General features: G+C 35.6%; 1 protein-coding gene across 1 annotated transcript in view; it reads right to left on the reverse strand.

Annotated features, from left to right (window-relative positions):
- Positions 1–9,441: 9,441 nt before the first annotated feature.
- LOC145663096 (uncharacterized) overlaps positions 9,442–17,772 on the reverse strand; it is a 60,009-nt gene continuing 51,678 nt past the window's right edge. Inside the window, exon 2 of the mRNA XM_081729369.1 lies at positions 9,442–11,483. Coding sequence (XP_081585495.1) covers positions 9,547–11,463 — 1,917 coding nt within the window. The 5' untranslated portion in view covers positions 11,464–11,483 and the 3' untranslated portion in view covers positions 9,442–9,546. The remainder of the gene's footprint in view (positions 11,484–17,772) is intronic.

Raw genomic sequence — 17,772 nt, forward strand, 5'->3', positions numbered from 1 at the left:
GAGACTCTCACCTTAGTAAGTCTATTACAAAAGTCCTCCTCGTGAAGTATACACAAGACAGTTTGATTTTATTGCATTAATTTATTCGGAGTCAGGCAATTGGGATTGTCCGTGCCAACCTTTTGAAGTTTACTGCTAATTACATATTTTAATCAATTTCCATTCGAAATCAATTCTTGCACAAGACAATTTTAGTAATTTGGCCGATTTGACTCTATAGTTCGCAGCCTTAGTGTTTTTGACTCCTAGTGATACTTTGGTGAAGTGTGTGTGAAATAACTAGATCCTAATTTTCGATGCTGAAGTGCAGAATTATCTTACATATCAATATTGGTGTTTGGTGCTGGATCTTTTTTTTTTTTTTTTTTGGGCACGATGTCTCAGTGATACAGCACTAACCTATGGTGCGTGTGTTTCCTGGATCGATTTCCGGCCACGTAAGTTTATGGTTTACAAAATTGTGTCCGTGGGTTTTCTAGGGGTATTCCATTTTTCTCCAATCTTCTCATTTGATCAGTTCTTTTATCATTCACTTGTCTTAATCATCGTATCCCTTAGTCTGTTGGGCATAATCGTGGGATTTTCTTTTCATTATGCGTATTGTGCTATTCCTCTGCTACAGTGCTACAGTGCTACAGTACGCTTCACAATATTAGCTGTGGCTGACACAGAATGTTGCCCTAGCTTATTTAATCGTGTACGTGAAAGACTGCTGTAATAGAACACCTTAAGACCAAGCTCCTACCGTTCCATACCAGTAAAAGCAGACAAGTATTCACAAATTTATGACCACCAATCTGAAGGCAAAATCAGATAATCAAGTAACATAATGTTAGCAGTGTACATAAATCTATACCAATCATTGCAAAATTTGTGGTGCGCAGCTCAACGCAAAACATGAGAAAAGTTATTATAACTCTTCCCTCGACTACCACAAACTATATGTTGCGTTACGTTGACGCAAACCATTACAGGATGGAGCCCGGAATAATGCAATATCGCAAATAAATGGTATATTACTAAAGCTGAGCCCTTGACAGATTAAAATATGGATGAGAGCAAGGGCGTCGATTTCTCTGTAAATTTGGGGGGGGGCATTTCAGATGCAAAAGGTATATATATGTGTGGATTTTAAGACAAATTCCACTCAAATTATGCCAAATATAGTATATTCTAAATACAATAGGGGGGCCCACATGAGCTTTGGTGAGGTCCGGGCCCCCGGCCCCCCAGGATTGGCGCCCTTGGATAAAAGTAACATTCCGTACAGTCTTCACAATATTCTGCATACAGCAACACAATGGGGCGAGGGAATGCGTAAACTCTTTATAACTCTATTCCAATTATCACAAATTTTGCGTTGCGTAGGCTCAACCATTACGCAATGATCCCGTTAATCTTCGTGAAGTAAACCTTGGGTATCTTTCAAGATCAACCTGCCCAAAATCCTCCGTACAGAAAGGCAACGAACGTAGCCCCTAACTGCTACGCTGATTCTCGCAAAGCAAATCGCAAACTGTGCGTTCCTTTGGCGCAAACCATTACGGAATGTGTCCACATGTTAAAAGTACAAACTTGAGAAACTTATAGCTTAAAAATTTAAACAAGTGTATTTCGTTTCACAATGAAATTATAGTATACTTCCAAAATATGGAAAGTCAATACTCAAACTCGAGATAGTATATCTATAAGTACTGGTTGCATTAGATTAATAAGATGAAAGATAGGACTTACTTTTCGGACGATGAATGCATATTTTAAAAAAGAATATTCTCTGTGCCTTATGGGGCGTTTACACTTTGTCGATTTAGTCGCACGACTAAATCGATTTAGTAGCACGACTAAATCGACTCGCTGCATTTGCCACTAAATCGAAGCAACTAGGCCGAATCAGATCGATGGATGTGTTCAATTATTTCAACCACAGAAAATAGAATGTCTTTTAATTCAGTTGCCAGTCGATTAGTCGCTTTCGATCAACAAGCGATTAAGTTGAATGCCCGTTTACACGGTCGATTAAGTTGAAAGTGACGTCAATTCAACTGAATCGAACGCAAATCGACTAAGTGTAAACGCCCCATTACTGTTGTTGTTCTATGGCAATACAGATCGAAACCAGAAATCGATAATTTGAACCATTTTCGGATTGAATAGATGGTGAAGGGAGAAGATAAAACGTGCTCTTGGGAAGGTGAATCGATTGCAACAAAACCGCATCTCGACATTTCTTATCATTTGTGCTCTCCTGAAATCAGTATTGAAATCGTAAGTAGTAGTAAACTCCAACTACTTCCGGTTTTGTAGACTGTTGCTGGCTCTGGGGTATGTACTCTCGAGACTCTGAACTGTTTGCAGAAAACTGCTTGTCGCTATTTACTACCCCTTCTGGTCTATGGCGATAATGTTGAAACTGGAAATGACTAATTTGAAACTCTTCTGGATTCAATACAATGGAGGAAATAAAATCTACCCACATTTGCAAGAAATTACATCTCGACATCTGGTAATGCCTTTGCTCTACGGAAATCAGTATTGTAACCAGAAGTAGTAGCAAATTTAAACCGCTTCCCGTTTTGGTAGAGTGTTGTCGGTTATTATTGTATTTTTCTATGTACTTTTGACACCCTCAATCAATTTCACAAAATCATATATCGATATCATTTTTTTTTATCGGGTTTGCTGCTTGGAAAATACCTAGATAGCATTGAAAACAGAAGTAGAAGTAAATTTAAACCACTTTCGGTTGTGGTAGAGAGTTATAGAACCTAATATTGCGAAGCTGAATCGATTACAAAAAACTTCCTCTTGATATATCTTAACTTTTCACTCTATTGAAATCCGTAGGCCTATTGAAATCGCAAGTAGTAGTAAATTTCAAGCACATTTGCTTTTGGTAGAGTGTTGTGGATTGTGATGGTATGTTATCTTGAGATCTTAAATCGTTTGCTTAAAACCGCTTGTTGCTATCTAGCACCATTCTGATCTATGGCGATGAATGTTGAAACCGGAAATTGTTAGGGTATACGGAGAAGATAGAACGTATTTCTGCGACGCTCTGAATCAATCGAAAAAATGTATCTCGATATTTCATACCGTTATTGCTCTATGAAAATCAGTACTGAAATAGGAAATAATAGTAAATTTCAAACACTTTCGGTCTTGGTGGAATGTTGCAAGTTGTGAGGAGGTTCTCCCTTAAGACACTGCATCGCTCGCAGAAAACTGCCTGCTGCTATATATTACCATTATTTGTTATAAGATATCAATACTTAAACGTTGTAAGTTATTAAATTCGATATTGGCACTTACTTAAAAATTGGTAATTTTCTTTCCGTATTTTTTCAACTGTAAGCTTAAAAGTTGGTGCATTTCAAAGTGTTGACTAACACATTCAATTTAACAATTTTGCTCATTTCATAGTCATCTGATTCATTCAGTTAAAAGCTAATAGGGTTCATCAGCTAATTTTGCCAATTTTGCTTTTTGTATCGAAAGACTCAGGACTCTGTTGCTAAATTAACAAAAACGAACTTCAGAATTTTTAATTACAACATTGCTTTTACTCGGTAGAGGAATCCATGAATAGCTAACTGAAAATAAAAACTACATGATCTACTGTAAATCAGTGTATGTTCAAGGATTTCTAAATACACTGCAAGTAATAATTACTTACTCTAACTTTATTTTTAATAATATTATGCAAAATGTAATGTATAATAAGATGTAAGGCTTAATTATTAACCTAGTGTGTGTAATTTTCATTATTATTGTTCTTTTTACTTTTGTGTTTATATATAAATGACGTATCCACTTCATATGCATTGTAATACAGTGCTAAATGTATGAAAAAAGGATGAAATAAATACAATACAATGTATTCAAAACCGAGATCAAATAACTAAATTTGAAGTTAAATACCATTGTAAAGCAAAACTTTCATTGGTTTAATATACACCTAGCCAAAATGTTGAATAGCAAATGCAATCAGTCAATGTTTAATTACTAAATTTCAACTTATACACTATTCTGAAGTAAAGTTTCTGGTGGAACTATCTACTCGTGTCAATTTTTTAAGATGAACCAACACACTCCCAAATTTTGAGCATGAGTACATCTCAAAATTGACTAACTTTCAAATACACAAGAATATCTCATAGGATTTCGTCTAAGACGATTAAAAACGAGAATAGTATTTCTCAAATTCATATTACATAACTTTGGTTCCTAAATTTTGGAAGGGGGCCTGGTGCGTATGAAGGACACATACCAAGATGAATTTTCAGGGGTTAATTAGTGGCACGAGTTTTTCGCACTAAGAATTTGAAAATTTCGTGTTTCAGTTTTCATATTTCGCGTTTTGTCACATTTTCCAAATAAAGTTTCGCATTTGGTAGCTTTTGTGGAAAAAAATTCCTGGTATTTTTACCATGTTCCTTTTATTCATAGATCACTATAAAAATAAGCTATTAATTACGTAAAACCAAAATACACTGAATATTTCACTTGACAATGTCAATTTCATTTATAGAAAATTATTTTTTTTTTCAAATCAAACTGAGGAAAATCAGTAACTAAACTTACTATGGGTAGGAAGGTTTTGCTGTCTTCTGAAAACACATAGACACAAGTTACATTTAAGCATTAAAAATAAGCATGTTACATGTTTCCACATTTTTCTCCTTCATTGTTGTACGTTTGTCACTTATCTTTAGTCCATACTTTAAAAATCATAATTGACATTGCTCGTTTGAAGCCACACACATGAAAGTGCATTTACAACAAACTTCAAACAATCATCACTTCGGAACTCCCCATGTAGCTGCGACGGTGATAGCTAACGGGCAACATGTTCCCTACACTAAAAACAGTACCCATGATTTTGCGCAAGTACCCATGAAATAGAAGGTACTTCGCTGATGTACCTATATAGTTGAGTCCTAAACACCCACATGCCACGTTCTACCGTTCTATCAGCGAAAAACTAGCGTTTTTAAAGTAATGAAAACACATTTTTAAAATTTCGCGTTATATCGCGTATTGTTAGAAATTTCGCGCAAAACTGTCAGTTTCACGTTTTATCGCGCAACAGAAATCAATGAAAATACAGAAAGAATATAAAACGTCAAGACTGAAAATTTCTTAATTCTGACGCATTTCGTTTTATCGAGCATTGCGGAAAACTCCTGCCTCTACTTATTAGACTTCACCTAAGATATTTGGAACCAGGAAAAGAACCTTCTAAAATCAAATCTATCAAATTCGATTCCTAAATTTTGTGAGGGGAACGTTGCACCAGTTGTGAGGGGAACAGATGTTGAATACATCTATCGATCTATGCATAACATCACCCAAAGTACCATGAAACTCATTTTTACATAGTGAAAAACATCCTTTGTTCGTATTATGAAACGTAATGATAAACATATTCTTTCAGAAAATTTCAGGTGTATTGCCTTAGCATGGTCATTGGTAGTACTTCATAAGAGTTAAAATTATAAGACTTTATCTAAAACGATTTCAACCAAGAAAAGTAGCTGCTAAAGTCACATTTTCCTTATTTGGGTCCTAAAGTTTGGAAGGATTATCTTTCTTATACATCCAGAGATCTTTATTTTCAGAACAACCAAGATACCACAAGTTATGACACATTTTTAACTATATGCTCTCACAAGATTAAAGCTCCGATATAGTTCCCAAAAAAATAGAAGGGGGAATCATGGCATCCACTTTCTGAATTATTGTTTTTGAGAATTTTATACCAAGCCAAGGTTACAAGATGATACGTGAATCAGGTACTGTACATATGATGGTCACCTATATTTCTATTACTTCATGGGATTTATATTTTTTTACAACATTCAAGGTACCACCAACTGGTACAGTTGACATATTAGTAGGCGAATTATCTCTTCTCTTTCATGATATGTCTCTGAACTCTCGTTTTAACGAACTAAAAGGGGACAATTATTGTCCAATGTTGCCGATTGTACGTATTTTCAGACATTGTTTGTAAATGCTAATATCCACAATTACGTTACCAAACAAAGAGGAAGAATAGATTATTGTACTTTTAACCAAGTACACTATTCACTCAGTATAATATACCTGGTACCAGCGCCGTAATTTAGATTTCTTTCGGGAGGGGGGGAAGCGTTAATATGCGTATTTGGGCTCCCTAGAAAAAGTTATTTTTCTAATTCTTGAGCCCCCGTTTCCTTCTTTCTCTTACTCTGTATGGGGCCACTGAAGCCTGTGGGTCCTTGCGCATGGCAAGATCTGGAAACTTTCCACATAGACAAATTAATTAAGGGGACAATATTGACAAATCTCAAAGCCATACGAATAAAAATTATTTCTAGAGCCCCAAACAGTAGACATTTTTTACTGAAATGGGACCACAACTTATCTTTTGTTTTATTTACCTTTTGTGAGCTGTTTTGTTTATGTAATGTAGTGAATCTGTTTGATGTTTCATTTATAATTTCATGTTCATATCGTATATGGAGTAAGAAAATTTTGTCTTAAAATGGCTCCCCTCAAACGGTGAGAAACTTCCCTGGGAAGGCAGTTGCCCCTTCTGCCCCCCACAAGTTACGGCCCTGCCTGGTACACTATAAATATACAGTATTATAAGTAAATTCAACATTTGTAGTTTAAAAGGAGGACTTTCAGACTAAATTAGCTGCTACAGGTTTTGTCTGTTGCTTCCGAAGTCCGTAAAATCGAGCGATGAGTGTATTATTGACAGTTGTGTGTGTGTATGTCAATAATATACAAGGGGATGAGATGGATATTTGAAATTTACAGAAGTATGTACCCTAGCTCTACACATCAATTTTTATTCTATTTTTTTTTTTTTTTTTTTTTTTTTGTCAATATCCAAAATTGAATGTGGCCTAATACGCTTGCACCGACATTCAGATGGATGAGCTATGGACCTAGAGTGGAGCAATACCCATATTCCGGCACTTCTATTCCAAGGATAGTGCTCTTCGGAACTCCCTAAGACAAATATATTATTTTCTCTTGACAGGTATTATATCAATTTTAATATAATTATACATTTATCGTATATTTTATAATCCCTTGATATGTATCAGTAACAGTTTAAACTTTATTTTTGGGACAAAATAGTAAATTAGTGTTTTGAAAAAAAAAAGATTGTAAATGAGTAAAACGCAACTGTAATGTGAAAGAATTTGTAAATTTCTAATCCATAAAAATATATTTATTGATTATACATCTGTAAGTAATGTTGGAGACTAATAAAAGGAACCAACTTGAAATACAAAATTTACTTTTTCTGATTTAGAATTATTACATACGAAGGAGTATAAAAAAGTTCGTGAATCACCTAGAATAAACCCACTCTGGAGAACTTTCACACCATGATGGTATTAGTCCTTCTCTACGAAGTCACCGTGCCTGGTGACACATTTCTGCCAGCGGCTCTTCATTTTTCGTAAGCCCGTTTTGTAAATGTCTGCAGTTTGGTTTTGAAACCATACATCAACCTCAGAAATGACGTCATTACTACTATCAAAATGGCGTCCTCTGAGTGAACGCTTCATTTCTGGGAAGACAAAGAAGTCATTTGGTGCTAGGTCCGGGGAGTGTGGGGATGGGGCAATATTTCATATCCTAATTCCACTGACTTCATCATGGACGGAATGAGTTGGTGCATTGTCTGCCAATAGCAGCACCACTTTTGTTACCAATACACGACGTTTCTTCTTTAGGTCCTCTCGTAACTTAGGACATGGGAATAATAGGTACTAGTAATAGTTTGTCCCTGTGGCAGATAATCTATCATGGTGACCTTTTCACAATCCCAGAAAACGGAGAGCATCACCTTGGCAGCAAACTTCTGCTCTCGTGCCTTTTTAGAGTGGGGAGAAGGGGCATTTCCATTATTTGCTCATTCCTATCTTTCTGAGTCATAAAGATACACTCAGCTTTCATCCACGGTCTCTAGTCTGCCAAAAAAGTCTTCTTCAACCACCTCTCAGTGATGCAACATCTCTTGCAGGGTCTTCGTGATTTCTCTTTTGGGAAAGTGTGAGTAGTGTTGGCACTCACCTTCTGACACTTTTTGGAAATGCAGCTGGTTGTAAATTATATTCCAGGCAGACCCATAACTCATGCTTATTGCACACATAATACTTTAAATGGTTATCCTCCTGTCTTCCGTTACTATCTTCTAAACTTTCGCCGTCAAGACGGTATCATCAGTGAAAGATGGTCTTCCAAATCTAGAGATGTCCGCGTTCGTTATGTGTCCAGTTTGGAATTGCCGTTTCCGCTTGGATACCATCTCATAAGATGCGATTACATCCCCATAGATTACTTTCATTTCTTCGCAGATGTGCTTTGTTGATTTCCCCTGGAGATGGAGAAACTTAAAGGCACTCCGTGCCTCAAGCTCGTCAATCATCGCACCTTCAGTGATGTGCCTGCAAATAGAGAAAGAATTGTTTGAAGGAGTCCAGAATTTGATTGGTTAAATTACAAGGACCTAACTATAAAAACATGTCCAAGGGGTGTTCGTAACCCGTCACATTCTAGGTGATTGCACGAACGTTTTAATACCTCTTCGTACAATATTCTAAAAACGATAAGTTAAATTTCTGAAGTTATCCTGACGCATGATTTCAAAGTTAGACCGAATGAACTTACTGATAGTTAAGGTTGAAATATGAACGGGAACGTGTTGCATTTCGTTGTCTTTTCATTATTGTATTTCAAGTTATGAGTCCTTGCATTTTATTAGTTTTAAGAAAATAATTTCCAAGCGAATATTAGAAAAATGGTTAAAGAAAGCACATACGTATTGAATATAGTTGGGAGAATTATATAACCGTAAATGTTTACCTATGTTCAATACAATCTTTATTATTCCTTATGGTTCATTATACAATATTTTAGTGAATAATAATATTAACAGTTTAATCCTTACAGGCATTTCAAAACCATTTTTACAGAGAAATTGTCATCTTTGTTAAACCAACTTTTATTACAACCTTTTGACCATCAAATATAATAAAGAACTTTGCATATATAAACAATGCATTCCCCTGGGAATATTAACTTAAAATATTTAGTTATTTAAAGATTTTTATACATCAATTTACACAAATAAGCTTCTGCAATAAGCTATTTATGATTATTAAATGAAGTTACTCTGCTGTAATTGTATATTGTTACAGAAACAAAAATAAAACGTAGAAATCAAACTTGCTAGTAATACGATTTTTATTCTAAGACACACAAAATGTTTAATCCTTAAAAGCAAACATGACTGTGTTTTAGTAAAATCAAAGTATTTACAAACTACTATTTATTAACACAACATAAAGAAGCTTTTTTTTTTAAAAAAAAAAAAGTCGTTTAATCACATTAACATATCAATTAAACTTGCAAATCAGTAACACATTTATAGTATTGAACGAGAAGGTACTAATTTTTGTACTAGTCATCAAGAAGTACCGGTATCAGTTTGTTCAATAAAATATTTTTTGTATGTTTTATCTTGGCATTTCATATGTATTAAGGAGATAATAAATCTCTACAGTAGCAGAATTGTCTTAAAACATGATCAGAAACACAGTGTGATTGGTTACCGTAACGATTAACTCGATTTATTTCTCCAGTTACCTGATACGACGAAGTGCCCGCATGTTTGAGCAGAAGGCTCTCCAACAACCCCTGACTAGGTGCAACTCTTATAGTGATCAGTAAGTAAATACCTAAAACCTCATTGGAATTCATTTCACTTTCTTGGGTTTGCAAATAAGCATTTACAATCTCATGTAACGTTAGAGGAACACATGCATTATTCGTAGACTGTAACAATTCGTTAATATGGTTCATCAAATTATTGGCTGCAGATTTCACTTCCTCGTTATCTACAGAAACAGAGACTGACTGAGTACATATACAATCAACAGTGGGAATACCTATCTCATAGCAGGAGCGAGGTTGAGGGATTGGGCGGAAGGGTGACTTTCCGGCCCATCCCCATCTATTTACTTTTGAAGTTGTTCCAAAATTCTGTGTAACAATATCCATCAATAACTCGTGCATATCAAACCAACTCAGAAGAACATTTTCATTTCTTTTAAGGCCAGATAGTAAATGAGGATAAAGCACTTGCATCACTTTTGGTAATTTAATGCTAAAAAAAGGCATTTTATCCTCTATAGCACCAATCAATGATTCTCTAATATCGTCCAATCGATTTCCTGTATCTCCCATTGCAATCATAATGACATTTTCTAAGCTTCCACTGTCATGCATACGCATAAATAGATCTCTTATATCATCATCGACTACTTTAATAGCATTGATATAGTTATGACTGAGATCATTCTGGAAAACAAACGCAAAGTATTTATTGTTACGCATTTTTCTTGTAAATTGTTCTATATAATTATACAGGTAAGTGTGAGTAGGTGTGTTACTAAGACATCGTTCATCTCTAGATCTAAAATGTTCCAGATTTCTCAAAGCCATAAAATATGGTCGCAGATAGTAGTCTGTGGGTTGTACACTAAAACCTTTCGCTAAATAATTAAAAATTGCAAATGTTATTGTATCTTCCATATACATTGTTATATAACCTTGCTGACTAAAGTTTTTCCAAATAATTGACATATTGTCAAAGAATACGTTACTTCGATCGCTACTGTTCAACAAATACGGAATATGCTTATGGCCTGGAACTGAGTTCATTCCAGTTAAAAATGGCACCATATTAGGATGAGTATTATGCCCACTTTTCACTAGACCTTTGAGCACTGTAACATTTAGTGTATTGACTAAATAGTCATACGTTTTAGGAAGCTGTCGAATAAAATTAAGCCGTGACATAGCTTCGAAAACAATAATCAAAACACTTGGTTGAACCACGTCAACAAACCTATTTGCAAATATTTTATCACTTGAAAGAGGACGAACGTATGCATGAACTATTTCGTGGATAAGACGATTCTTCTTAGTGAAACATTGTGCTCTTACAAATTCTGATAATACTCTCTCTGGATTCTTGAAAACTATCGGTTCCGAGTAGATTACTGCGTCATCATCACCATCAACTCTCTTCACCTCCGAATATACGCAATTTATATCAGTTAGTTCATACCCAGTTTCTCTTAGTGCAGTTTTATTAATATAAATATAACCATCACTGTCCAAGTATGTCAGAAATGGTTGAAGTTTCCCACAGTGTATGGGCTTCCAAGGCGTAATATATTTTAAAATGCTTTTATCAAATGGGTCATAATTAGGTATTTCACAACTTTTAATATGTACTTGGTTGTCCTCGTCGACTGAAAAATAATGCTTCAAATTTATTGTCTCTTTCACCTTTTTCTCTTTGCCTATGAAGAACATAACTGTCACAAGACATATCAGTGCCAGAATAAGTATAAATCTTTTCAATAGCTTGAGTTTAATCGTATCCATCTTTACATTCTGGATGTAACCTAGATAAGTAAAAAAAAAAATATGCGAAATCAATTTTAAATAAAATTAACATAAGCAATAAAACTAAATTAGTAAAGTACAGATGTGATAGTAGGTTATACGATTTGTTGTGTTCTATTTGAAAAAATTAAAATGCACTGCGTTGTATTATTTAAGTTAAAGCGGATAATTTATATTCAACAGAATACTAGAAACTTTATTTGGTAAAATAAACGTATTTAATACTTTTTCTTTTACAGAAAATAATATATATTTACATGAGAGCTAATTTTTAATGATGAGTAGAGCATGCCAGCTTATCTCAAGTTAACATCATATACAATACTGATGCATATGTTGATAGAAAGTTTGACAATAAAGTTCCAGGACTCATATTGGTACTCTGTAACTATTAGTGACAGAAAATTTTTATGTGAGATTAATGCTATGATATTTCTTCTTTAGCAGAACATACGAAGATTTGGTAAAAAAAGAGTATCTGTGCCATTCTAATCATCGATCATCGAAGACACCGTGGTTCCCTTTTGCTATGGATTCTGATGTGCAACAAAGGGTAAACCTTAAGTTTTCCTGTGCAATTTTGAAAATCAGCAAGAAAGACTTATGAGATGAGAAGAACTGTTTACTATGAATATCCAATTTCGTGATAAACATGAAGCCGTTTCTGGTTATCCCAAAAGTGAAAGTCCATTAAGCGATCTTTTAGAGGATAATGTGGAGCGAATTCGAGACATGCATCAGTCAGAACATCTGGATGAGGGAGAATGTGCTGCATATAATCACGAAACGATCCAACTGAAAGAGGATCTGGGGAAAAGAAGAATTATGCAACGTTTGACTCATTGTCTGACTGAAGCGCAAAATAACTCAGAGAACCGAGTGCTGCTCAGAGTTGTCTTAGTCCGTGTAGTCAGACCCTTCTTTGCTGGTTTACATCATCAGAAGCGACAAAAACCTGTGCTGTCAATATTATAAATCTTTAAAAAGGCACAGCATGGAGTGCAAGGAAAAACATTACTACAATATGGAGCTTCGCTTTCAGAAATCAAGGATCAAGTCGATGCTAATAGTATTTCTTGACACTCAATACATCATTCATAAGGAGTGAGTTCCTGAGAATACAATAGTCAGTGACTCCTTTAGCGACATTCTTGATTCCTTAGTGAAGCAACTTCATATTGTGATACCATACTTGCGAGAATATGGTAGCTAACCCCAACTAGATGCCAATGCTCGTCTTCACTCAGTAGTTATTTCAGAATAGATCTTACAGAAGTGTAGGATCCCCAAGCTCACCCATTCTAACATATTCGCCGATCTTGCTCCCTCAGATTTCTTTCTGTTCCCAAACTCAAAGTGACGCTGAAGGGACAGCACATTACGACTATTTAGGATATCTAGACATCCACGACGGCAGAAATCAACCGCATTCAGAGAATGACATCAAAACCAGTTTTAGAAGAAGAAAATCTTCTCATTGAAAAAGTGAGACTACTTACTGGTTAGAATAATTCTTACAGCGGTTTACTTCAATAACTTCAACTCATTCCGTACCAGCATCAATTTTGGAATTTCAATGCCAAATTTTGAATTAAAAACTATGATCATTATCAAACTTAAGTGCTGAATTATCCGTATTAAACTCAAATTCTTTTTCATTTGATATAGATCCATTTGAGCTAACAAATAGTAAAGTAAAAATATGCGGGTAAGTCAATAAGTAAGTATATTTTTGTTCTAATCGTCTGTAAGTTGGCTGCACGGCTTCCTGCGCTCGCAAGACAATAGATGGTAGCATTTGTCAAGTTTCAGCGCTGTCACTTACGTTCGCTTTGCGCTGCTGCGAAGTAAAGATAGCTGCGCCACAGTAGGTTTATACCACAGGAAAACATCCTTTAATAATGTGTGTGTGTCACGTGAAATTGTATCAGGAGCTGAAAGCCATCGAAAATATTCAGCACAATTCGGGGCAATGTTTTACCAGGAAAAAGTGTTTACCAGTGGTTTTAAACCTTAAAAAGCGGTCTGCTCTTTCCTCGTCCTTCACGCTTGTTTGACTTATTTTCAACTTTTCAATCCAATGGTAAACACTTTCTATAGTCAAACATTGCCTCCGCATTGTACTGAAAGTCTTCTATAGATTTCGGCTCCTAGTGTACCTTTAGATCACAAAAATCGGATTACGAAACGCTATTTTTCTGTGGTGCAAACGGAAAATTGCACACCCATGTTTACTTTGCAACATCGCAAAGCAAACTGAAGTGATAACGCTAAAATATGCAACAAGCAAAGATAATGATGCCATTTATCTGCTTGGGAGCCAAGAAAGCAGTACATCCAACCTACAGACGATTGGAAAGAAGTATACATACTTACTTACTACATAAATGCATAAACTGCACCAATAGTATATGAGTCCGTGTATCTTACTTCATAGTGTCGAACAAGGAAGGCAAATCTCTTGAAGCTAACAATGAAGTAAAAAATACTTAGCGCTCTATATTGCAAGTAGGTGATGAATGTCATTCGACATCTCCGTGCTCGTGCTGGACCCATGGGACATCATATTTGAGATATGCGTCGTTATTTACTTCCCTCTACACAACTCTCCGTTTATTACTAGACAACAAGCTGAAGAAGATATCATGACATGTATCTCATTCTCATTCTCAGTGTTCCTTTAATTACCGATAATTGGTACCACAACGCTAGGAAGAGCTTATCAAGTACGCTGATCATTTTAACTGTAGAGAACATTTGAGGGGCTTATTTCCGTAATTTCTAATTTTGCAGTAGAAGTGAATGAACGAGTTTGATACATTCGTTTTCGGTAGAAGCAACTAACTTTACATTTTCATTTCTATCAGAAACCTTCCCATTTGCATGACTTCTGTTCCATATACGACAGAATTAATCCCAATGATTCATAAACAGTTGAAAACTTAATTTTGAACACAAATCTAAATGAAAATGTTTTCGATTCAAAATAAGCTGCTCATTTTTAGTGTCTTGGCCCACACATCTGAGCATGTTGAATATACAAGTAGGAGTCGCCCAGTTCTGTCATGTTGTTCTCAATTTTTATGATCTACAAGATCACATAATAGTCGCCAAAATGTGTTGAAGCTGACGGAAAAAGAGGGTTTTGAACGGCATCTGTCTCTTGGGAACAATTACGTGTTGAAACTAATCACTATGATGAACATCAATAGCACATACAACTGCCCACTCTGTAGGCGACCGTTGACGCAACGTAACAGCACGCACATGGTGAATGGTGCTGTGGATCTGTTTTGTCCTTGACACTGTTACTTTGATCTGTGACTTTTGCTGCATACTCCACTAAAGTATCTTCTGCCCGTTGCGTTGCCTCTACCTTAACTGTACGTGTATACATATGGCTTTAGTTATCAAAGCCTTTATGTACTCAAAAGTGCGTCAGCGAAAGTTCCTACCGATTTTCAACCATGGCAGAGATTCCTCATTATGTGTGCACTAGATCAGGAATACAGCACTTCTTTTGAATGTGAGTAAATTATCAAGTGAAAAATCGTCTGCAATAATGATAACATATAAGATAGTTCATTTTTAGAATCCAAAGGGAAATTCGTTCTATTCACTTCTGAAACTAATACAAAAATCAATAAGGATAAATTGCATTTTATTGGTATTCAATCACACGTTCACGTTCACATATTGTTATTTTTCTAGGTAATCGCTGGTCTTTATGGTGCACTTCTCCCATCGTTTCACAAGGATCTGTGTTCAAACAAGTTCGAGGCTATTTGCAAAGCCAAGAATGCATGCTTCCATCTAGGGTTACCCACGAGATAAATTTCTCTTGACTACATACAAGACTAGAGAGCACTTCCAAAAGAAATACACATTTTTGAGACATCACTTTCACACACTTCCTTGAGAAGAAATAGCCTCAACTCTTGTCTTGTATTAAAGGCTGTCTCCAACAGTGCTCACGCTTCAGTGTACGTTCATCAACAAGGCTCTGAATTTGCTGAAGGTAACTTTTTTAAATATGTGGAGAGCGCGATGCAGATGCTGTATGAATTTCATTCGTGACACTTAGGTTTAATAATGCATACTTCTACGGTCGTTTTTGCTAATTTTGGACACTAAAAATTTAAAAAATGCATATTTGTAACTAATATTATAGGATAAGGGATTCGATTGCTTCGATCGCTTCGAAGGTTTTCGTCAAAGAAACAAATTTTATCCATTAAATTCCATCCTGAACTAGTTTCAGGACTACCACTCTCTCTCTCTCTCTCTCTCTCTCTCTCTATATATATATATATATATATATATATATATTTAAATCCCTCTACCAATATAGAGACCGTTATAAAACGTATCCTTTTTGCAACCGGTAGAACGGCTGGAGTATAGAAATTTGTTTTTGGATATATCGTCTCTAGACATTAAGGATGACACCGTAGTCAACTTTTTTTCTTCAAAATTGATGTATTTCTGTCTGTTCCCAAAGTGGCGTTCTTCTGGAGACAATTCACTCAAGTACCTCTTCGGAGTCCAGTATAGATGCTTTTTTGCGTACAGTTTCAGGCAATTTCTGCGCCCATTCAAGCAGAAGTACCAACGTTTGCTTGGGCGTCGAATTAGCCTTACAATGAAGCAGACTTCCGGCGAAGCTGTGTATAGATGCTTTACCCACCTCTAGTTATGGTAGCAGATATGTATGTATTTATCTGATGGAGCGACGAGCTCTTTATGCTGTTCCTTCAGCTTTTTTACTATATACAAGGAGTATCAGACCACTCGTCCCAGGCACTTTTCTCGCCTCGTAGTGCACGTAGACACTTCAAACAAAAAATGAACTACCAAATCGTATGTGAAGAATCAAATAGTGGTGCTTCCATATCCAGTGGCGTAGCGGGAATACTTCCACGGGGGATCAACTTCGAAAAATTTATATGGAAATTTTTCTTCAGTTTCGATTTCTTTGGAAGTATTATAGAAAACAAGCAATTTTGCAGGAAGCACTTTTAGTTAAATTCTACGGTTTGACATCTATGTGTGTTATTTGTTGTTGAATTGCTATTAGACCACCCGTCCCACGCATTTTTCTCAGTTCGTACTTCGTAGTGTAGGTAGACACTTCAAACAAAAAAAAAAAAAAAAATGAATGCCAAATCGTAAGTGAAGAATCAAACTGTGATTCTTTCATATTCAGTGACGTAGCGAGAATACTTCTGCGGGGAATGAACTCCAAAATTTTAAATGGAGAGTGGTACCAATTTCGATTTATTTGGAAGTATTATTGAAAAGGAAACAACTTTTACAGGAACATTTTCCGTTAAACTCTCCGGTTTGACATCTATGTATTATTTGCTGTTGAATTGCAACTAAGAACAACTGTTTTAGTTGGTAATGACTCCAAAAGAACATCAGGTAGCACATGTTCTATTAAATAGTTGTTGAAAACGCTTTATAGCATTTAGTATCAAACGTTAGGGCATATCTCGTCTACTTATCAACAAACGAAAACAATATTACAGGACAGTACTAGTTTAAATTTCGGAATCTGAACCAATTTAAAACAGAAAAACAGAGAAAAACACTCTTTGATTTTAAACTACGTATGAAAGAAATTTGGGTGTAAAGTCCAACAACTCCGCTCCAAAAAAATCAAACTTACGAAATCACTGACACTCTCTTAGTCTTCTTAACTTATGTAAACATTTTAATAAATCACTTTTCGGAACTCATTGCACAAACAATTGTTCAAGAATAATAAAAATAAGCAAACTGAAGATAATAAATAAAATAAATAACATGAACTGCAAGTTCTGAATATTCTCACCAAAATATCGTACTCCCCCTTAAAAAAATAAAACACAATAAATGTTCAAAGGATCGTCCAGCACGTGCGATGCACATTCGAATGCGCACCGGGACATTGTAGATTGCTCTTAACACTTCATTTCCTCTTAGTCCATGGCAAACATTATAGATCTTGTTCATTATGTCTTCCCTTGTAGTAGGACGCTCTTGCTAAACCAGCTTCTTGACACGTACCCAAAAGAAAAATCGAGAGGAGTCAGGTCCGGAGAACGAGCTGACCAGGAAACGGCCTCCTCTTCCAATCCACCTGTTTGGAAATAAATGAGCAATAGTTTGTCCGGCAACTGTTGCAAAATGAGCAGAGTAAACGTCTTGTAATCACATTATTTCACGAGTTGCTAATGAGACCTCTTCCAAGCGCTCACAAAGAACATCTGACAAATAATTAGCGTATCCTACTTCTGTTAAAGT

Source organism: Thermobia domestica, chromosome 10 (assembly GCF_964235325.1).
Source record: "Thermobia domestica chromosome 10, izTheDome1.hap1.1, whole genome shotgun sequence".
NCBI classification, from domain to species: Eukaryota; Metazoa; Arthropoda; class Insecta; order Zygentoma; family Lepismatidae; genus Thermobia; species Thermobia domestica.